The sequence below is a fragment of the Cyprinodon variegatus genome, unplaced genomic scaffold (assembly GCF_000732505.1).
Source record: "Cyprinodon variegatus isolate N-32 unplaced genomic scaffold, C_variegatus-1.0 Scaffold790, whole genome shotgun sequence".
NCBI lineage: Eukaryota > Metazoa > Chordata > Actinopteri > Cyprinodontiformes > Cyprinodontidae > Cyprinodon > Cyprinodon variegatus.
Window position 1 is genome coordinate 578,494 of NW_015151243.1, and position 23,007 is coordinate 601,500.

Below are 23,007 nucleotides of genomic sequence, written 5' to 3' on the forward strand. Positions count from 1 at the left end.
GGCAGCTGCAGAAAATGAATCTACAGTATTAAAAATCTGGTCAGAACTGTTCTCCTCTGTGATGAATTAGAGGGAGGCTGGGCTAGCCACAGAGGGCTTTTAAATCCCAGACAAAAGTACGGTAATAATTGAGCATTTCTTCTCACTAATATATTTGCCCTAAACAATTATTCACATCTTAAAAACCACAACTTTGTAAAAAGACATGGTGCAGGTCCATTGCAACTAATTGGGCATAAATATTCTAGAAATAGTTTCTCAGCTTTCTCTGGAAGATTGTCATCCTTAAAAACCTGCCTACCTTCTGTTATTTATAAATGAAAATGGGCTGCACGTCAGAGATGAAAAACAGAACCAAAAGCTACCAACTGCCTTTGTGGCCATAAACTTGGGCATTAAAATTCATTCTGACTAATTAGTCCAAACACACTACTGCACAGCACAAAAAACAAGATTAAAAAAATCATCCAGATCTGTGCTGTAGCTCCCTTCCACTCTAATGGCAAGGAGGGAAAAGAACTGTAAAGTGAATCCAAATGATTTTGCAGAACTGTCCATTAGGAATGCCTGTTGTTAATTATTACATAGTAAATGGACTTTACTTATATAGCAATTTTAAAGTCAGGAGACTTGACCAAAGCGCTTTAAACTGACTCCAGTCATTCACATACACGCTGATGATGGCAAACTACATTACCATACAAAGGCGCCACCGGGTCCAATGACCACCATCAGTAGGCAACTCCTGCATCCCACACCACTGTCACACCATTACTAGCAACACTGCTAAACCTAAGTGGTTCTGGTAGTCTTTTACAGACTTTAGAAATTTATATGCTTTAACCTGATTCAGGACATTCAAGTAATCTTACTTTTCCTGGAGCGCATTCGGTCCCATCGAGAGGTGGCCCTTTTTTGGTTTTGCAGAAGTAAGGGTTGTCAGGGTGACTGCACCAAAGCTGTTTACATGGATCAAATGTCCGGAACTGAAACAGAGCAAACAAAGAAATAAAATCATGATAATGGCTGAAAATGTTAGCTTTAAATCGGTTACAGTAATTTTTAGCAAATAAAAGAAACAAATCTTAACAACATTGCAGAAATGTAAAATGAAATAAAAGATCCCAGACTTCTGGCTTAAACAGAATGAATTCTTCATGGGTAATTTAATACAACTTTGTTAAAGCTTAAGTGTGTAATTTTCAGCGACATCTAACGTCCAGACTGCAGACCGCAGCAACATGAACATCTCCCCCCCAGCGAGACCCGCTCCTATGTAATTATAAATAATGAATTCTAAGGCAACGCAAATATTAAGGTTAAGAGGCTGAGCTCGTAGATGATGATAAATAACATAGTTATGTAAAATATATTACATTTCTGACTGTATATCCCTGTAATTATTACACACTGTAGCTTTAAAGGAATTGATATAAACTGTTAGAAGATTCCTCATGATTTTGTTGAAAGTGTCTTATTGCATTCAGTCAGAGCCCTACTAAAAAAATATTGCCAAGCTATGAAGCATACCTTTAACTCTATTGATGCACATTGTGCTACTGATTTCATTATGTATTTTGCATTACATTTTAAAATATGAAATTAGAATATTAGCATAATTTTTGATACAACATGCAAATAAATTAGTTTAAAGTTGATTAATGTATCCAAATACTGTATTATTGTTATAAATATTCCATTATGTTAGTGTTCTTCTTTCCGGTATATACAAAACACAAACAATATTGTGGATTATTTTCATAAAAACTTGTTTCAGTCGTTTAGGGGATAAAAAGAAGTTAATTGGTATTAAAATATTAATATAAAATTAACAACAGAGTTTAGAAGCAGATGATTTGGGAGGTAAGATGGTGGTGCATAAACCATCAAATGCTTTTAAAAACACATTTTCTTACCTAACACTGCAAGCAGAGATGTTATTCCTTCAGTTTCCATCAAGTACTTTCTACAAGTTATGTGAATTGTCACAACACATTTAAACCTTAATCTCCCATTTCTATCGAGATATTGCACACATTCCACTTAGGAGGACTTGGGTTTTTTATTTTTTGTTAAAGCCAGTTTATTTGAAATGCTTCAAAACTTATATTCTTTACCACCATACAAATCAAAAGAGGAGCACTGACTGAGAAGGTCATAAAAAAAGAGATCCATTGTTAAATATATGGATTATAAATTTAGGACAACTTTTAAGGACAACATTTAACAGACTGTAAACATTTTAAGAATAAACAAGAATAAACAAGTCTGGTTACAGGTTTTCAGCACCAAAATAAAGATTATCTGCTGCAAAGTGAACATCATCTTTCACTTTGAACGAGTTTGCGTCAAGTATTTTAATACCAACAACTCTTAAAGGTAATTCTTTATGTAGTTCTCTGTTTTTAACATCAAGGTTTAATGACTCCTTCTCCATGTTTACTGAGAAACATATTGATCTAAATGGAACAAACAAGGTAAATACTGTAAGGGCTAGAAAACAGGTTAAAAAAATAAAATCAATACTAAAGTGAACAGAGAGCTTCTTTAACAAAACCAAGATGTTTGAAATGTAGAGAACCAGTCAAAAATCATGATGTGAGTTTTCTCATCAAGCTTCAGATGAGAAAACAGAGAATGGCTTAAACCAAAAATAGATGGTTGGAAAAGTATAAGTAAATAAAGTACATGAATCCACTGGTCAGTGATTTGACTTTAGTTGGACAGTTAGTAAGAAGCAGTGTCAATTTAGAGCAAATTTTTTTCCAAAGAGGTTTTGTTTATTTCTGAAATGATTTAAAAAGGGTTCTAAAGTTTAAAATAATTAAATAAACCTAATTTCATTAAAACCTTTTTTGTATCTATCTACAGGAACCCATGGAGGAGTAACGGTAGATGAAGCGGCCTTTACAGCTAACATTTTAATCATAAGATTATCTACAGTTATTGAGGCAATATCTTCCTCAAGGGATCAGAGCAGATTAAAAGGTAGATTAAAGGGATTCAGAAGCGGCTCTTTAAAGGACACAATGCAACTCTACTGGACTAACTAAACCTAAGACGTCTTTAATGGTGAACTCTCTTAATTAGAGGTTCATGAGCAATGGGTCAGGGCCATAAAGTGGGTCACAAAACAAGATAAATCTCTTTTAATGATCTAAAATAATCAGATTGCATAATATTACGCTCGCACTTTTTTCTCAAGTATCTTTCATCAATTGACATAAACAGTAGAGTTGTACAGTAGTTAAACAGCTTGTTTTGTCAATACATTGTGTTTCTATTTCATTATTTGCTAAAAGCCCATCAAGCTGATCTGCTGTAGCATCAGACTGATCTAAAATTTTCAGAGAACGGACCCCGGTGAGACAGACCCGCACCGAGCTGAGGCCGAACCGCGCGTCCCCCACTTTCCTCCCTGCTTTCTTCCCCGGACTGCAAGATGAATCAAAAGAAAACCCATCCACTTTTCTATCCGATGCTTTAATGAGGTGCCGCGCTTGAGCGAAGACAGGCAGATAAGAGTGAAATCTCAAACTAATGCTGATGTTTCATCTGTTCTGGTTATAATGTTGAAATAAGGGTGATGTGAATAGCTGTAAGTGATATTTCTTTCTTCCTTTCTTTCTATCCAGCTTTCCTTCTCTTTCTGCTTTAAGGTTAGTTTATAGGAAATGATTCACATTTAACTGCGTGTCGCCACATGGTGGAGAACCATCTACTGTATTGTTACATGGTGCTTCCTCCCTTTCATCATATGAAAAGGGGGATTACACAAACACACACACATTGCCCTGCCCCTCCTGTTTGCTGAACGAGCTTCTGCTGTTGCTGTTTGAGATTGGTTATAACATGCTGGTGTCGTTAATGCATTTTTAACCATTTACCAGTTAAGCTGAATGTATTTACGGTGTTTTAATTGCACTATTGTTATTATTATGTCTGCTGCTATTCCAAACGGACATTATTGAATGTACTAATATCTGACCTATCTTGGATAATTTTAGAAGCCAGTTAAATGGACTCTTATGGTTTTATTCTTTTTCTTTCAAAACTAGTCACTTAGTCTACCTCGTGTTTATTTTTCTAATAGCATGTAGTGTTTTGCATAGATGTTAGATTTCTGTAATCCAGAATTTTTAGAATAAAGACGTCATTGTTTAACTTGCAGTTATTTGTAATTCATATACGAATGGTTTATCACTCAGGCCAGATCCACCCTCTTTTGGTAATAGTTTGAATAAACAGAGATAAATTGTTCTTTGATTGATAATTAATAGCTCTGCCGATAACCTAGCCTAGGCCACTAAATTGGTGGGAATATCTGGATTTTTAACAGCTGGTCCAGGAACCATCCAGAGGTGAAAGGCATAAACCCTGGTAAGTAAACAAATTAGAGCTACAATTATTCAACTAAGAACACTAAATTGATTTCGCCTCCGATTTTTAATAAGTTAAACAATTAACTACAACTCCAGTTCTAGTTAATCATTTATTCATTATCTGCAGGATATCATTTTGAACAAAAGTACATTTCCCGAATTTGAATTTTATTGCTTTGTATCTATCAGATATAATATCTGATATGCTAAATGAAATTAAATTGAAATAAAATACAGCTGTTAAACAAGTTATCCTCAATAAGTAAGTTAATTCATTATAGATCCACCTAAAGTATGGATCATGGTCATTTACATCAAACTGCTTTGCAAGCTTATGAATAATGCTTTTTATGGGTGCCGTCTAGTTAAGTAGAATAAAATTGAAAACTAAAATTTAACATAGATAAGTTACATATAGTGACACATTTTCTATAATTTATCTCTGAGGCATTCAGTCAATTAAATCCCAAGAGTTTATAAAAAAGAAAATAGATGGGACATTAAAGCAAATGAAAAAAGGTGTTTGATCAAATAGGCTATGACCAGTGCAGTCAAGTGAAAACTGCTGACTATTTCCTTAAAGGTAGCTAAAATAATCCCCAAAAGATGAAATCAAAAGAGGTTGGCTGTCCAAATATTTTTACAATAGAAAGTAAGCAGAATGAAAAACTTCTGCAGAAAAAGGTGCACAAACAAACAAGACAAAAGAATCCTTCAGAGGGTTAAGAAACAAAGAAGTTTGAAGCTTTTGGAGAAGAGATATGGGGCTTGGAGCGCAGCCCCAGTGTGAGCTTCAAAAGCCAGACTAGAGAGACACCAAAAGATCGCTGGACAGAAACTCAGACTTTCACTCTGGGTCCCTGAGCGAGCTGCACTGTTTATAAGTGCTGTAGATTTATTTTTCTGGTCAAAGTTACCTACGTATTTTTGGAAATCCAGGTCCAAGAGTGGAAGAAAAGTGGAATGGCACAAAATCTAGGTTCCTTGAGATCCAGTGTGAAAATTTCCGTAATCTGTTTTGATTTTGATATCAGTGTCCTCAGGTGTTGTACTCCTCTAAGAGACTTTATTTACTTTACTTTTTTACTTTATTTGCATTTTAGCGCACTTCGTTACCCTTAGTTATGTATAGTAGATGTATAGTTCTTACTAGCCCTGCGGTTTATCTTTTGGGGTAATATTTCCCTAAAGATCTTTGGTTCTCTCAAGTCCACTTTACACTGACTGAACATTGTTTCAAATCATTGTCTACTAAGGCTAGTTGGTGACCACTGCATTCTTTCATCCGGTAACACCTTCTGTAGTTTTAGTGGCCTCCAAACTCCCCACATCCCAATCTAATAAAGTACCTATCAGGTTTGATGGAGCAGAAGATTCCCATCACAGAGGGGAAGATTTGAAATAAGTACATGATGCCTTCATGTCAATATAAGCAATAATCTCCAAGGAACAATTTAAAGATCTTATATGAAGAACAAACGGTCCTGAAGACAAGGATGAGGCAGGGCCTCCGACCTAGTGAGATAAAGGTGAAAACATAAAGTAGGCATTGAGAGACAGTTTTTACATTGTTTGTTCTTTTTTGTTAGATTATTCTTCAATATAAGTACTGACGTATATCTGATTCTTGAATTATAGAAACGTATCCTTCATCACAGGAAGAGCGTGATAACGGACTCACCCTACAATACTCTATAATATTGAAATAAATACCATTTCTGCCATCAGAAAAGAAGATTAATGGTACTTTAAGAGAGACCAGCTCATTATTCTTAAACAGTCAATGTTTAGATTCAGTAATTTTAAGCAACCTATTTTTTAGATGGCAATATTAAAAACCATTTCCTTTGTTCAACACACTTCTAAGCACTTGGCAGAAACAATTACAACCTACAGTACCAGCATCCAGATCCAGCAGGGATTAATGAGACACTCAGAAAAATACATGTCTGCTCATTCTGCCTCCCCCCTCTTTGTCAATCTCAGTCAATTGTTGTGTGAATAGCCTTTTGTTTGCAGAAGCACAAGCAACTATTGCCCAAAGAGGGAAGAAAAAAAAAACCTTTTAATGCATAAAAGAATGAAATTTACTGTGCATCACAGAAAAGGTCCCATAACGCCAATTACGAAAGCTGTTGTTTTGTTTTGTTTTGCTTTGCTGAGATACAAACAGGAGCGCCTGAATTCTGGTGGTTTTGTTCTTTTTGAGAAAATACATTTATTATCAATAAATCCAAAAAACAAGACAGCAGGATGCTATGGCACATTTAGAGATGACTGTGAGGAAAACTGGACAGGACATTCAAGACTGTGACATCCTGTTAGAGGTAGAACAGCCCTGATTGGCTGCCAGCAGTCCTTTATGTCGGTATGGCTCACTGTGCTGGAGGACAAGATGAATCATCATCAGCATTCACTAAAAGCACAAATGCGAAATCAAAGCCACATATACAGGAGAAGATAAGATTCCATGACGTAAAATGAATGCCTTAGCATACTAAATGAGTTTTCTGTATTTGAACCTTGTAAGATAACTAATGAATTTTACATTCAGTGATTTAGCATAAAGTCTCTGTCAGAGATCTCTCTTGTTAACTAATGCACTGCTTGACAATGTCCCTGAACACAAAAAATCAGAAATTTCACATGATAAATCATGGATTGTTCAGATCATATACTGTAATCAGCTGAACCGTTTTTTGCATAAAAAGTAGATTTATAAAAAGCTAACATTGCTTATTTTAGTATAAATTGTGTATTTAAAGGATAACAGGAAAATAAAGCTATAATAACATTGTGCACTTTGACAGTTAGGCAATTTTGAGACAAGTATTGCAACCCTGAAAAACTGCACACCCATCCATTTTCTGTCACCGTTTATCCCTGCTGGGGTCACAAGGGTAGCTGGTGCCTATCTCCAGTTGTCTACGGGTGAGAGGAGGGGTACACCCTGGACAGGTCGCCAGTGTATCTCAGGGCAACACAGACACTAAAAGGACAAACAACCATTCACACAAATACTCACAGCTAAGGAGAATTTAGAGAAGTCAATTAACTTAACAGTCATGATTCTGGACTGTGGGAGGAAGCCAGAGTACCCTGAGAGAACCCACTAATGCACAGTGAGACATGCAAAGTCTACGTGCAGAAAGACCCCAGGCCGGCAATCGACCCTGGAACCTTCTTGCTGCAAGGCAGCAGTGCAAACCACTGCAGCACTGAGCAGCCAAGAAAAACAAAAAACAAAATGCACAGTGTCATTAAAATAGTTCCCCATAGAACTTGATCATTCAGTTTAAATGCGTTTTCTGTTTTTTCCCCCGTTCAACTATTTTAAATTACTCTTAAAATCCTACTATTTGACCCAATTTCTTATTAACAAACTTGTAAAACATTATTATTATTCTCAGAACCTGAAAAAAATTCTTCCAAGTTGGACTAGAGTAAAAAAAAAAAATTTTTTTGTAACTGTTTTGCTTTTAATAAGCTCACGCATCATCAATGATAATGATCTTTACAGTACTGTTTACTTTTTTATAAACTGAACTAGCTCTGTGGTTGTACTTTATTCATTAATACAGTTAAAAAATTTGAAATTAGAAAAATCACAAATGAGCTTCAAGCTATTTTTAAACATGGTGCACTCCAGCTCTTTATACAATGAATTCTTCCCTTAGCTAGGATTAGGTGCTTGTAGGAGCTAAAATGACAAGAACTGAGTCTAAAAAAGCACTAGCACATGTTTGCATCACTTAAAACTAAAAATAACTGCAAAATCTTATCATAAGGTTTTTACTTTTATTGTTAGTATTTTTAGGCAATACACATTTATAAATAAGTTAATGTGTTTTGGTTAGGGAAAGGCTGCTTTTTATCTGCATGTGGGCTGAAGGTTGCAGCAGTTGGTAGTACAATTCCTTACAAAATTATCCTAGGTTGGATACCAGCTGTTTGGTCTTTCTTTTAACATGGGTTCTGCATCTTTTCCCTGTGCATGCATAGATTCCCTCCATGTAATACGAGTTCATCCCATAGCAGCAAAACAGAAATGAAATAAATGGTCCTGTGTGTCCCTGTGATGGCTGTCAACCTGTCAAGGCTGTAACCCTCTCCTCACCCAATGATTGCTTGGGATAGGCACCGGTCCCCTTGTCAAATCCTATTAGAAATACTTAAGAAAAACATTTACTCTAAATGGAGGAAAATATTTCTTTTATATTACATCACTATCCTAATGAGCATCCTCATCCAGGCGGCGTAAACATTGTGATGACAGCAAACAGCAACATAATGCGTTGTGTTTGAATAGTGGGAAGGCAGGTGAAATACGGCAATGGCTATTTGAGTTGGCTGCTAAGGCTTCGGATTCTACTCCTGAGTTTTCTCATATAAATGTCACAATCTCTGAAGGCTGTCATCTCAAATCTACCTACAGGTTTTTCTGGAACAGGTGGACACCAGAGTGTCTCTGCTGTCATTCCTAAATAGTGGAAAAAAGGTCTGAAGAGGATACTATCAAATTTATTTTAGCACAGTGACATATACTGAATCCCCAACGGATTCCATCTCTTCTGTTTCTGTCTTGACAATGCCACTCTCCATGGCATATATATTTTTGGGTCAATAAATACATTCTGTGGGTATTGAGTAAATGAACAGCTTCAGGAATCTACTCACCGAGGTGCAGATCTTATAGCCTACTCCAAAGTCAAACCGACACTGCTCATCCATGGAGTAGTTGATACCAGGGAGCTCAGGTAGCTGCGGCCAGTCGTGCTTAAAAGGATCATCCAGCAAACAGTCATAAGTGCTGCCAAGAAATTAGACACAGTCCTGGTTCAGTAGGATAAACAGAACAGCACAACAAAAAAACAGAGATAATAGTGAAAAATGAAGGACGATGTTCTTCATCATTTTGTTGTTACATAAACTGGGTTATTTTTCAATATAGCACAGCTTCGTATTATCCTAGCTTGCTACAGCACTCTGAAACTATTGGAGCTTTTAAAATTTCATTTACAAAGAAGTATATATTCTGAAAATATGTAATGGGAAGTTTATATAAATATAAAGAGGAACATGAGCCATCGCTTTGCAAAATGGAAGAGTTTGACTGCATCCATGATCCTGTAGGCTACTTTGTGAGCTAGAGGCTTTAAATTGTGCAAATGAAGAATTTTTATAAATAAAGAGTAGAAAGAGAGATTGATAGGCGTTTTAGATGAGAGGGAAGAAAGATAAAAATGGGGATTATAGACATAGATATAGATATGAAGGATGACTGGGGAAACAAAGGAGTAGGAATTAATGCTGCAAACTTACAGAAGTAATAGAGTTCCTTATATTATCATTATATAGTTTATCAATTTATATGAATGTCTAAAGCTAACAGAAAGTCCAAAAATATGGATTTTCTGCTCTTAAATGTAGAGTAGTCACACCAAAGTTGGACTCAAAATCCATAATGGCTGCTGTGACCTCATAAATGTTACTACTGCAATGTGATCTTGATATATATCATCGCTCCATCACAGCCTACAGTTGGAAAGCCACTTACGTTGACAGCTAATCTATTCAGGGGGCAAAGCTTTTTGGTTTTCCAAGATTTTACCCATCCCCAAGTCAAATCATGTATGATGTACTGTATCACCAGCTCCAAAACTAGAGGCAAAGAATGTCACCTTTTTGTGCCTTTATTGTGTGAAAGGAGCTTAAGTTTGATCAGAAACAGCTCAGCACTACATTGTGATGGATTGCCTACTGTCACTGTTATCTAATGTTATGTTTTGATGTTCAGAGTTAAAGAGTGAGACAAATAAAACTTGTAAACTGAGCACAATTTAGAAAAAGTTTCATCTCAACAGTCAGAGTATTTGTATTCAGGAGCATATGTAGGGTTGTGGTTCTTATTGCTTGTTTTGAGCAATGTGGGGAGATAATGTTAAAGTTTGGGCACACTTAATATGCTGACACATTTTAAAGGGACAGCAAATTTACATTTAGTTTTCTTTTTCCTCCTCATCTGTCCCTCCAGCTATTTATTTTCTATTCTCTTAAATTGACATTTTCATTGAGGACCGTCTTTAAAGGTATTTTCAAATCTATGCATTTTTAAAGCCACTCATTTAAAATGTTTCATCAACTTAAAATAATACCACAACAATACAACAACAAGGGATGTTTACATGTTATCTTTTGAATCATTTTAGATTGCATGTTATAGTTTTACAAGGTTTACAAGGTAAACTTTTTTAATAAGAAAAAACATTTTTTTATTCATCCAAGATAACTTGTGGACATCTATCAGAAAGAGCAACACAAATATGAAGTAGTACAAAATCCTTTTACGGTTTTTAAATCCTTTTACCGTTCTTGGCACGGTTTCAAACGGCTAGTGTAAATGGGGTAAATGAAATGTCAAACACGGTGGCAGCATGAAAGAGACACGAAACAGCATAGAAATATCAGTTATGATTCATTACACAAACAAACATTCATAGCTGTTGAATAACTGCATCTTGGTAAAATTTTTAAGAAATGTTCCACTAAACAGAGTAAAGGAAACATTTAATGCAGCATTTAGGCTGGTTAAATTTTTTTCAGCTGCCATATTCTTTTCTATTCACAAAAAAAGCCAGATATACTGATGTTTTTTTTTTTACTTAAGTAAATATTTCTTGTGCTGTGGACACTGTAGAATGGTATATCAACTTTTTGAGTCTAAAAGAGACAAAGGAGTTAAGTATTTTTTTAGAATCAACTGACAACCATTTGCCCCAAGCATAAACTCACTGGATGTATCTCTTGAGCTCCTGTCCGCTGCACATGGACCAATGGTATCGATGGAAGGCTGCCTGCACCAGAGGGGCCATCACGCTACCCATGGCGGTCTCATCCCCACAGCGGTTTCCTTGGCCATCATGTTCCATGCCCAGCCTGCAACCAGCAGTGGAGAAGAAGGTCAGAAATACAGGATGAATTTTACAAAATAACTGCTTTTACATCACTGCCTTGAGGTGAGATAGAGGGGATCTGTCATTTAGGATTCAGGAGAGACTGATTGCACTAAGATATATCTGCAAATTTGTTTTTTGTGAAAAATCTCACACCAGGTTTTATGTTGACTTTGTTTCAAACTGCAAAAATATCAAGTAATTTCTTTATATTTTGCTCTAAGTCAGACCTGGTAGTCAGGGGTTTTGACTGATACATTTTTAGACCTCTTTAGGGTCTTTTGACTGCTTCTTTTAACTTTGGCAGCTCTTTTACTTATTTTGAGATAAAAACGTGAGGCAATTAGCAAACTAAACACTATAGATATTCAAGATAGAGAAAGGCCCCTAAACCACTGTAGTCAAACACATTTTTGTTTTTCTCTTTCTGATTTATTGACAAGATAACATCGTTTGGCAGCACAGTGTTAGGTACACATAAAGGGAACATGGAAGAGCTGGCAGCAGAAAATATGACATATGTGAAACATTAAATGGCAAGTGATCAGCACTGACTACTGATTAGCAGAGTGAGGCAAGTAACTTGGAATCAGTCAACAGAGTTAGTAATGCAGTATTAATATTATAAAAGCAACTTTTGACCTTGCTATCAAACTCATTATTTTATCTGTATATAATTTTTAAGCATAAACTTTTAAATTATTCTTTTTATTGTCTTTAATTAATAATTTTGATTAAGTATCTACATGCCCTTTTGAAGCTGCAATATATTTTTCTGTGTTTTCCTGTTATTTTTTTTTTTTATGTATCTACAGCACTTGTTTCTTCCTATTTTGTGTTCAAAAATGCAACCTTTATCCCTTTATGCTTTCACCCTGCTGTATTTTATAAATATGTTGTACATTGAGTTGTTTAATTGCAAATAATTATCTAGATTAGGTTTGTTTGTGGTGGACACAAAAGAAAAGTGGAATATGCAGAAATCTGATGTAAACAGGTGCAGTCAGCTGTCGAAGAGACGTAGAAAAAGGTATCAGTAAAAACTAGATCTGTATAACTAACTATATATGAAATAACTAAGATTAGAAATTAGTAAATTATCAGCTGCTACCTTACAGGAACTCTGACCATGAATCAACTTGGTTAATAACATTACTTAGGGATGTTGATGATTGTTGGTTCAAAAGCTAAGATAAATTAAACTGTTAACCAAATTATATGATGTTGTTTGAAGAACTAACATGAAGCAAGGGTGAAATATTTGATATGAAACTCTCCCTGAGGGGCTCTGTCCACCCAACCTTTTTATAAGTAAACTGACATTTAGATCTATTATTACAACAGTCCGGATTGTATCCTCTCAATCATCACAGTATGCCTCTTGGTCTTTTGGATGACCTTTGAAATCAAAGACTTGGTCTAAATGTATTGCACATGTCCAACAGAACTCCCTTTGAACTTGCAACACACTTGTGAAGATTGGATGCTCACAAATGTCCTCACAAACAAGGTGCAGTGAGAAAGGTTGTTTCAGTTACTAAGAACCTACTCCAGAAAACAATAAGCAAATGGTTGTGTCTTTACCAGGGGTGGAAGTAGATTTACATTCTTGCAAGTTATTAGCCTACATTTGTTTATTGCACCTTGCATGCATTTTCCCCATTTTTCACCTAAATAGAATACATTGATTCACTACTATTTAGGCATAAAGTAATTTAGACAAGCCAATTAACCTGACAGTCATGTTTTTGGACTGTGGGAGCTATTCATGCATTTGTGGGTTCTGGAGAGAACCCACGAATGTTCAAGGAGAACATGCAAACTCCGCTCAGAAAACCCCAGGCCGGAAATAGAACCCGGAACCCTCTTGCTGCAGGGCAGCAGTGCTACCCACTGTGCCACTGAGCTGCCCACTGCATCAGAGAGCAGCCCTCTTAATAATTATTAGCCAATTTTGTTTGTTGGTTTGTTAGTTTTTGTTTTTTTCTATGTTTGTTCAATATTACATTTACATTTGTATCTTACATATTGAACAACAATTGAAACCAGGCAGAAGCCAGAACTCTATAGAAAATTCTGAAGAAAAAATCATAAAATACTGATGTATTAAAGAAGTGTTGTTGTTCTTTTTCCAATACGTTCCTCAGGACTCTATATCCTGCATGCATTTGATGTCTCTCTGCTCCAGCATACCTGTATCAAACAGGCATCGAATGTCTGCACTCCCTCCTCAGTAGCCACCACAGGGCTTTAGGGGTCTGCTAACCACCCATTTATTTAGGTCAGGTGTGTGGAGGCAGGGAAATACCTAATACATAAGGGCAGTTGCTCCTCAGGACTGAGTTTGAAAACCACTGTGTTACAGCCTACAGTGTATTCTAATACAGTATCATAAGCAAGTGTGGATGGTATGGATCCATACTAATGATGCATACTGTATTACTTACTGTTTAACAGTAAGCTGTTATATCGATGCTACCTTCAAAATTGAATCAAACAGTATGTGTTGCCAACACTGGAACACATACTGTTCCACAATCAGGCCCTTTGAATATAAATGCAACACTTTTCTTGACCATAAAATGGTTACCAGCTGGCCAGAATCAGATTCATTACTTAATGTTACCCAAGCACAGTGGTGCTGTTTCCTGCGTGCTGTTCATGCAACAATTTCAATTATGTCTAGGACTGTAAAGTGCTACAGAATGACAAACAAGTTATGAAGCAAGACCAACAACCCACTGTGTTTTATTGCTGGTAGCATCACACGACATCATTGCATGACACGAACAGCATCAGTGTTATAAAACTAAAACAGTAACCTAAAACAGGGCTGTAAATAAAGTAGAACAGCAATAAAAAAAAAAGTGAACTTAACAGATAATTAGCTTGAGCATTTTAAAACATTATTACAAGCAGAACCATATACTGTATGGTAAGAGAGGACAGAGTAGCAACCTCCCTGTCCAGAAAGAGTTCTGCAGTTTGGGGTATGTAAGATAAAAGCTGCTGGTTAACTTGCAATGTGACATTTTTAGAGCAACTTTTTCTTGGCTTAAATGATGATAAACCAGTGCGAGCCCTGCCCTTATTTGATGACTGTTTTTTAGTAATGAATGCATTACTGTTTGTCTTACATAATTTATTAATATAGTAATTTTATTTGCGATAAACTGGACTTATAGTGTCAAAAACAGCTTTTAGATGTTAAAATCCATTAATTAATTGTTAACTAGTTGTTATTAAGTATTCTGTATAATTTACGAGTACAGCCATGGGGTTTAATTGAAGATAAAGACAAAAAACCTTTGTGGAGGCACAAAAACCTTGAGTCAAGAGCGTCATATCAGCCCGTAAAGCAGCACTTAAAAATCTGTTCAACAAATACTAACGATCAGCATCGTTAATTATCCATGGTCAAATATGTTTTCTAGATTTGCTGCAATGTAGCTTAAACTGTAAAAGCAATTGTAAACTGGTTTTAATGTACTGTAATATGGTTCTTAGTTATTTCCAAATTAGCGTTCCTCTGGGAATTTCCTCACAGATAACACTGAATGTTGCCTACAGATAAAAAGATCCCAACTACTCCACTATACGCCCACCATAGAGTAAAAATAAATATCCTTGATTTTTTTTTTTTTATCTGAAAATTCAACTTCAGAACAGCTGGTGCAGTTCAATCAGTTTGATACTCCAAGTGGCTCACTGAGTTTTTTCAGAGTTTGCAAGGATCAGAAGACACATAATAAAGAATATGTGATTCCTAGAAAATAACGGGTTCTTTAAAAACACCTTTTTGGTTATACAAATCTGCACTTACCGATGTGACCTGGAGGAACATACAGTGTAGTTTTTAGATGAGCTAGGTCCAATGATAATTTAGTGTTCTCATTGTTGTCTTAATTAATGTAATTTTAGATAGTTACCCAGAAAGGAGAGCTGTGTCTTAGTGATTAAAGACTGTATTAAATGAACAACAACCCCAGGGAAAAATATAAATATTTCCCTCTTCAGAAGCATAACATTTTAAATAAGTCGAGTAAAATAAACTTCACCAATGAGGAACCTGGTTAATCACCCTAAGGTGAGACTGTTTCTTAGTTCTGTCTTCTTAGTCACGGAGGGCATCAGTGTAGGAGTCAAATTACAAGGAAGAGTTTCCTGAAACCAGGGGAAGTTGTTTACTGCCACTAAGAGAAAACTGTGCAAAACATGATTACATGTCACTGGGTGCATAACCGAAGCCTTTTAAGGACTCTGAAATAAAGTCCACATATTCATTTAATTAATTCGGGTTGTCTGTGTAATACTTGGAGCTTGCACTCCTTAACCTAATAGGAAGAAGAAAAAAGTATCAAATCCAAAGATCTCTTCGGCAAGATGTCATCTGATTAAAAATGTTTAACAGTCTCAAAACATCAAATTCTTTGAGTTTTTGTTTTACGTTACAACCTTTAATTTGCATTGTATACCTTGTTTTACTCTATTTCATTCCTTTCCTTTGAGCTTGGATACTTGAATACTTAATTGCAGTAGTCAGTAATTTCCTTAGGATTTATTTATTTTTTCCCTTGGGGCTCCATCGCTGTAAATAGCTATCCTATTTTTAGCTGAATTTACTCAGAATATTGTGCAATTTGCAAGGATAAATTGTCAAAGCTTTCAATAATGTATCAAATCTGCTTGAAAATAAAGAAAAATATGCATAATTTTGTCATGATGAATTAAGTTTTGGCTTCCAAATTAGTCAAAACCTTATTACAATTGCACTGTGTCATAGTCTACTTCAGGGTCCAAACCAAAACACATTCTCAAATAGTGTGTACCTGCCCTTCAAGTAAAGTTTTTCCCTTACTAGTTCATTGAACCTCTTCAGGCACCTTGTTGGAAGTTGGGCCAGAAATTTGGTATCACTGTGTAGTTATCTATAAAATCATTATAAAACATACAATCTAAGAACACATTTTGCGAAATTTTTGCTTTAGAATGTAGAAGATCAATACATTTTTTTTAGGTGGCTATTACAAAAACCTTTTTTAAATGATACCATAACAGATTTTTTTAATAATAACATAAATATGTGAAACATTAAGAAATAAAAGATCACAAAACAAGTGTTTAGTGTTAATCCTAGTCAATATTTCACAGCTGTCAACTTCTATTTCTGAGACACTTTAATTTGAGGAATAACTGTCCCATAAAAGCCCAAATGTTGGTCTTTTACTTATTTCACTTCATTTTTTGATCCCTCTCTAGTATAAGATGAATACCAAGAGGAATACCAAGACAGTTTAAAAAATTTTCAAAGCATGAGCTATCAGAATAACTGCAACCTGTGCTTTAAAAACAAAGAAAAAAATATTTTTCTCTTAGAATTAAATAAAGAAAGCATTACAGCTAACAGTTAGACAATTAAACTTGATATATAAAATAAGAACTGTAGTTAATACATGCTGCATCTTTGCAGGTCCAAGACAACAAGAAGTGCTGTAAAAAGTGCTTGCTGAAAAGACGCAGAAGAACAACACAGCAAATCACTTATTGTCCAGGTTGCTGGTGACTTTAAGACTACGCTCTCCATGGTGCTGAAAACCTGAAAGGGTCAGTCATTTAACATACTATATATATATATTTATTTATTTTTTTTTTTCTTATTTGTGTAAAATGTGCATAAATTGTTTGTAGTATATGTCAAGAAAAACAATTTTTTGATTTGGGTAAAATAATTTCTTTTTTTCCTTTTGGAGGGGGGTTCTGTAGTTCTGAGTGAGATTGATCTGCCCCCTTTTTTTTTTTTTTAGAAGTGTAATAAAACCAGACAAACCAGCTCTTTCCATAAGTAATTTGTGTTTCGTATTTTTAATATTTGGAATGCCAAAGCCTGCAAACGTATTGTTACGCAGAATGATTTAAGTTGCGCTTTGAAGTCAGATCAACACCCTGAGGGGATTATTAAGATAAAAGCAAATTTTTGAAAAGTGACTTCTGTCATTTGTCATTCATTTTCCCGAGACTGAATGGTGAAAAAAGATGGTTGACGGATTGGGTTAGATAAATAATAATATCTTGTTTTAAAACTATTATCTCCAGCGCTACTTTAAAAGAAGCTGGTTACATTTCTTTATATTTCCATCTAAAGGTTAGTAATAAATTATGAGGAACTTGAGTTGAAAAAGCAGCTTGAAGACCAATATAAGGCATCTATTAAACAAATGTTCGAATTAGATGTTTAGGATCCAAAACATGACAGTTGCTACAGTACATGTGTATTGATTAGGATAAATATGAACGTCTGTTTCTTAGTTTTCTTTGCACAACGCTCCTCATAAAGAAGCATTCATTTTTGAAAAATAAATTATTTTCATAATGTGTAATAGTTACTGAAAACAAAGAAAGAAAATGCAGTTCCAAAACAATAATTATTTATTGCATCATTACATTAGCAGGAAGTTATATACTTCCCAAAAAATGTAAACTCGTATGTTACTTTTGAAGTAAACTTACATTTGCTGGAAATGTATTACACTTGTGGGATTATTACATTAAAAGCTGCTACGTTTGCAGGAATTTTTACATTTGTGGGCGTTACAATGTTACTGATACAGAATTCTGATACTCAAATGTTTGTCATACCTGTGAAAAAGTATAAAAAAATATGTAGCTAACAAAACAGAACTAGATCATGAACCAGGCGATTCCCTAAAACCTCTTTCCTGAAAGTTTTTAAACATTTCACATCGGCTTAAAACAGGACTAAGAAAACCTTTTTACATTTTGTTCACTGAGTAAAGGCCCAAGCATATAAGGATACAGCGCCATTCAGATTCTGAATCAAATCATTGCTGAAATGTTAAGGGTCTCCTCAAGCAATTTACTGCTTTTTCCTGTTTCTAGAGAGTTCATGGACATGTGAGGGAGAGAACAAAGAGTAAGGGCAGGATGATTTATATACTTTACTAACAGTGTAACAGTAGTATTTGTGTTGAAATCCCTCCTGTGAAAATGTTCAAGATCATCTCATCGAGTCAACTAGATGACATACTCATCTAACCCTGTGGAAAGGTTTTCTTTTTATTTAATTGCTAGAGCTGAGTTTCTACTGGTGACGTCAAATAAATGTCAGAGAATTCTCCCTTCGAGTCACTCATCCCAGGCATGCTGAGCAGCTTCAGTCCCAGGCTTACTTTAGTAAATTACTGATGCCAGAGGATAGAGCTCTGTGTTTACAAGCCCAGTGAGAATCAGCTGCAAAGCAAAAAGCACACAGATTTACGTATCTGGTGACACACACTGGGGCATTTTAGCAGGATGATTCAGCTCAGTTACTCTTTCAAACATCTGCTGAAATAGTGTTCCTCCCTTCATAGCACCCTGTTCATGGAAAGACTGATTGCACCCCAGATGGTGATGCAACCTGCTGAACTGTAACTCTTGGAACATGCATGTCCCTCAAAGCCATCCGAGACAGCCCCACATGGACACTCTAAACCAAATCATAATCCTTTATCTTCTAAATCCTGACATCCACATGCTCATCTCTGTCCAGAAGGACTCTCTCTGTCTCCTTTTGGACCAGCCAGACAGACAGCAGAGAAAACTAATTCAGTTATAACTTTCTCCCTTTTCTTTTACTGCTTCTTTCTCTATATAATAACTGCTTTCAGATTACCTCTACACTCAATCCCTAAATACAACCTGGGAATTTAACAGAGTAAAACCGTTTATCCGAAGAGAGTCCTTGATTATAGCCATATTTTGCATCTCAAAAAGGTGCAAATCTGTTTTGCAAACATAAATTATTTATGACTGAAAAAAAGCATAACAATTGTTTTGCACTGACCCACTTTAGGAGAATTATTCAGCTGGTGTTAAACCATTTAACCATTTTGTTGTAATTCAGTTCTCAGCTTCTCACTATTAACTGTCTATAAGGTTGTTTCAGTTTGGGGCTGAACAGCAAAAGTGCCCAGATCTGGCATAACATTATGGCCGCCTGCATTATAGTGTGTTGGTCTAAAAGCTAGATTCCTATAAACCCATTAAGGTGCCCTACTTCCGAAGGGCAACTACTACTACTACTACTATGTTAGCAGCATGTTGTAAGGAGAGGCATCTATTTATCAGATTTGTTTGCTCAGCACATCCAACAGATTCTCTATTGAACTGAGATTTGCAGAATTTAAAATCCAAGTAAAAACCTCCAAAAAACTGGAGCTCCTGAAACAAATTACCCAACACATCCCTGATACAGCTAGTGGCCTTACTGCTGGATGTGTACTCTCCTCAACAACATCATTCCAACTGTGTCTATCAGGTGTGTTTCCTTCATTATGTTTTTGATTCTTTGTTGAAGAGTAATAAACATATTTTGAGTGTCATTATGATGACATTCACAGCAGCTGCATATACACCAAAAGGTGTTGGGCTCCAGATGTTGTGACTTTTGGATTTTTATGCATTAGTGGTAGCCGCGCTGACCTTCTCCACATCAACTTCCACCTCAGAAAGCCCTTCATCTCGTTCAGCTGAATCATAATCATCACAATCGTATTGTTAAATGTTTTAACTTGGATAAGCTTTTACTGGGAGTCACAAACTCAAAACCAAACTGGCCTTAAGTGCCTGGATGTGTTCTTTGTTTTTTCAAACAGTCAGAGAGAGGCTTATAATTGTAGCTAAAATGGTTGAATGGTAAACTGGCTGTGGAAAATCTACCACTTGTGTGATCGTGATTTGGTATTTTATCTTATGACTGTATCAAAACTGACCCTGACAACACAAAGTTCAAAAGTTTTACCAGTGTATTTTATATTTTAGTGAATCTGGCTTGGTTTTAAATAGTAGCTGGTGACAAAATCAAATGGCCTTGATGCAATAACCAGATTTAATGAAGAGAGGATGGATGATGGTAAACAGTCTCTGATTAGTTTTGTTTTCTCTCAGAAAGCTCATGACCCATCTGTTCAAAGGTCCCCCATGTCATCTGACAGCCAGACATCAGGGACATCAGCCCCCCAGAGAGTGGGTGCCTTAAAAATAGGAACAATAATTCTCCCTGCAGTACAACACAGTGTTACTTCAATGTTGGGAGTAAATGTGTGTAGGAAATTCAAACCTGAAAAGGCGGAAATGTCTAGATAAACTTACACGTGTCCGGTCTCATGAGCCACAACAAAAGCAGAAGAGAAACCATCTTCATGGTTCAGGGTGCAGCTCCGAACCGGGTGGCACATTCCAGTGACCGGGGCGTAACCTAAGGAAAGGTTTAAGGAAAATTAGAAGCATCTAGATCAGATGACAGGTTTTAATGCCAACATGTTTCCCTCTGAGTAGATCTTCAAACATATATTAGGATGTTTTTAAGCAATAAATCATTAGTAATCAATATTTGGATTTCCAAGTGAACTTTTTAATTATATAACAATGCATGATAGAGTTAGGACCCTTCAGACCTTAGACAAAAGGCTTTTTGAGGTCCAAAAGTTCCAATATCAATTCAAGTATAAGAGCTTTAGTAGGTATAGTGAGTAGGTACAGCAGGCACCGTTTGTAAAATACAGAAAACTTTAATACATATTTAGATGCGAAATAAACATGATCACACACACACACACACACACACAAAAAAAACAAAAACAAAAAACAATAAATATACAACCAAATTAAACTGTTCACTCACTGTCACAAGCCAAAGAATAGAAGTGGCTTTTTTGAATTTTTACCATGACAGGCTTTAGAGCATGCCCTATGGATGCTCAATAAAAAAAAACACACACACACACACAAAATTATAAAGGCTCAAATAAAAGCAGAGAGTTCGATAAACAACTATACAAATTCAAAGATGGACTCGGAACCAGACTAAAGGTGGTGAAGCAAAGCAAAAATGAATGTCAGGTGCCATGCTCTTGCTTCCTTGTTGAAAGGTCAAGCAGGAGGAACCAAAACTATTATCTCACTTTGGAATAGGATCAACTGGACAATAAAGGTAAGGTGAGGTGGCATTGTGGAGATTGGAGAGATCAGAGCAAGAAGCTGCGTTGGAGGAAGAACCCAAGCTGGTGAGAAACAGCTGAAGTTGCACCGTTCTGGAGCTAATAGAGGACAGCTGGAGAGCAGAGCAAGCAGCCGGACAGAGGGAGCACTAGTAACGGATCCTGAGCTACAACAGGGGGAACAACCACAAACCTCTAAAGAGCATTCTTTACTTCATCATATGTCAAAATTTTCTAACTCTCAATTTTGATTAAAAATGTTTTGTCTCCACTGGCCTCTCCAGGTCTCATTGGTTGATATGATGTGAATTGACATAAAAGTTCAGATTTATCAACTGAAGGGGAATTCAGTAGCGGTAAGGCACCATATGGGAGTGCCTGGCCACCTAAAGGTTTGCCCTTCGGCTGAGTGACATCAGACCCCAGCAGTCGCTGCATGGCTGCAACTCTGTGTCGGTCTTTCCCCGACTCCAGTTCCGTCATCTCGGAGCAAGGATGCAAATATTTGAACACTTCCACTTGTGGCAGGGGCTCCCTCCGAGCTGGAGAGAGCAGGCAAGTCTTTTCAGGAATTGGGAAAAAAAAGGCAGAACCCTTTGCTTGGAAAAAAAAAAAAACTTTGAGCAAAACTGATTTTAAATGTTGGGTTGTTAATCTGGACAGAAGCCACCATGCTACCATTTTGTCCTCATCTAATTAAGTTTACAGGTGGCTAAATATTTTTCTTTTCCAGCACCCAAGAAGGTAGGTTATTAACGGGCTTAAAATTTGAAATAACTGTAGGGTCAGATTAATATTTTTATTTTCAACAAGAGCAGCAAAAAAAAAAAAAATCTTAAAGCTTTATATAAACATCAAACAGAAGAGGAGTATGTCCATCAACCTTATCTGAAAACTCCCTAAAAATGTTTTGTTGCTCTTTTTCCTTCTCCATCTTTGCTTTGTTCCTTCCCTTGTCTGTTTGATCAATGGTTTTCATGACACTGTTCTGAATTATTGTGATATACCCTTTACATCATATCTTAAAGGAAAACCGAGATTCAAAATTTTCTGTCAAGTTTAGAGTTTTTAAGACTGAGTAAACTCTAAAGTTCTCCAGACCCAGCTGTAGGGAAAAGGGCCATAGCTCTGCTACTACAGTTTTAAGAAGAGGTGGTGGGATTTATTTCTGTTTATGGAAGAAAGTACATATTTGTTTTAGCAAGATGGAAAAATAAATCAATCATCTACATTATTTTTCATTGCAGTGTCCTTGTGGAGTTGAACTGAAAATATCCAGTACCACTGTGTATTAAAACTTTAGTTTTTTCTTTGCCAACATATTTTTTTTTTCTAAAACCCTTAAAGGACTTGGATATCTTTTCATCATAAGATCTAGCTTTCTGAAAACCAGGGCAGGAATAACTTTCATAAAGTAGGTCAGATCTGAGTGTATTTCTCTAATTCTGGGTACAATGTCTGTTTACATGTCACTTTTGCATCCAGACCCTGATGGTACGTGAGATGATCAGTGCACAATGAGACAGGTATGCACAGCAGGACACTTGTCACAGAGGAGAGAAACTTGACAGCTTTAGATTTACAACTTATATCTAGCATTACTTTCCTTAAATGTCATACTAAATGGGAGCTCATGCATTATTGGATAAGGTAAAAAAAAATACACTATCAACA

The 23,007-nt window shown here is 36.0% G+C and overlaps 1 protein-coding gene across 2 annotated transcripts in view; it reads right to left on the reverse strand.

The window, feature by feature from the left end:
- LOC107098578 (A disintegrin and metalloproteinase with thrombospondin motifs 3-like) overlaps positions 1 to 23,007 on the reverse strand; it is a 232,713-nt gene that overhangs the window by 76,845 nt on the left and 132,861 nt on the right. For both annotated transcript variants that reach the window (XM_015396319.1, XM_015396318.1), the window contains exons 6-9: positions 20,486 to 20,591; positions 11,175 to 11,318; positions 9,060 to 9,192; positions 873 to 986 (exon numbers count right to left, since the gene is read on the reverse strand). In XM_015396319.1, the coding sequence (XP_015251805.1) occupies positions 873 to 986; positions 9,060 to 9,192; positions 11,175 to 11,318; positions 20,486 to 20,591 (497 nt within the window). The remainder of the gene's footprint in view (positions 1 to 872; positions 987 to 9,059; positions 9,193 to 11,174; positions 11,319 to 20,485; positions 20,592 to 23,007) is intronic.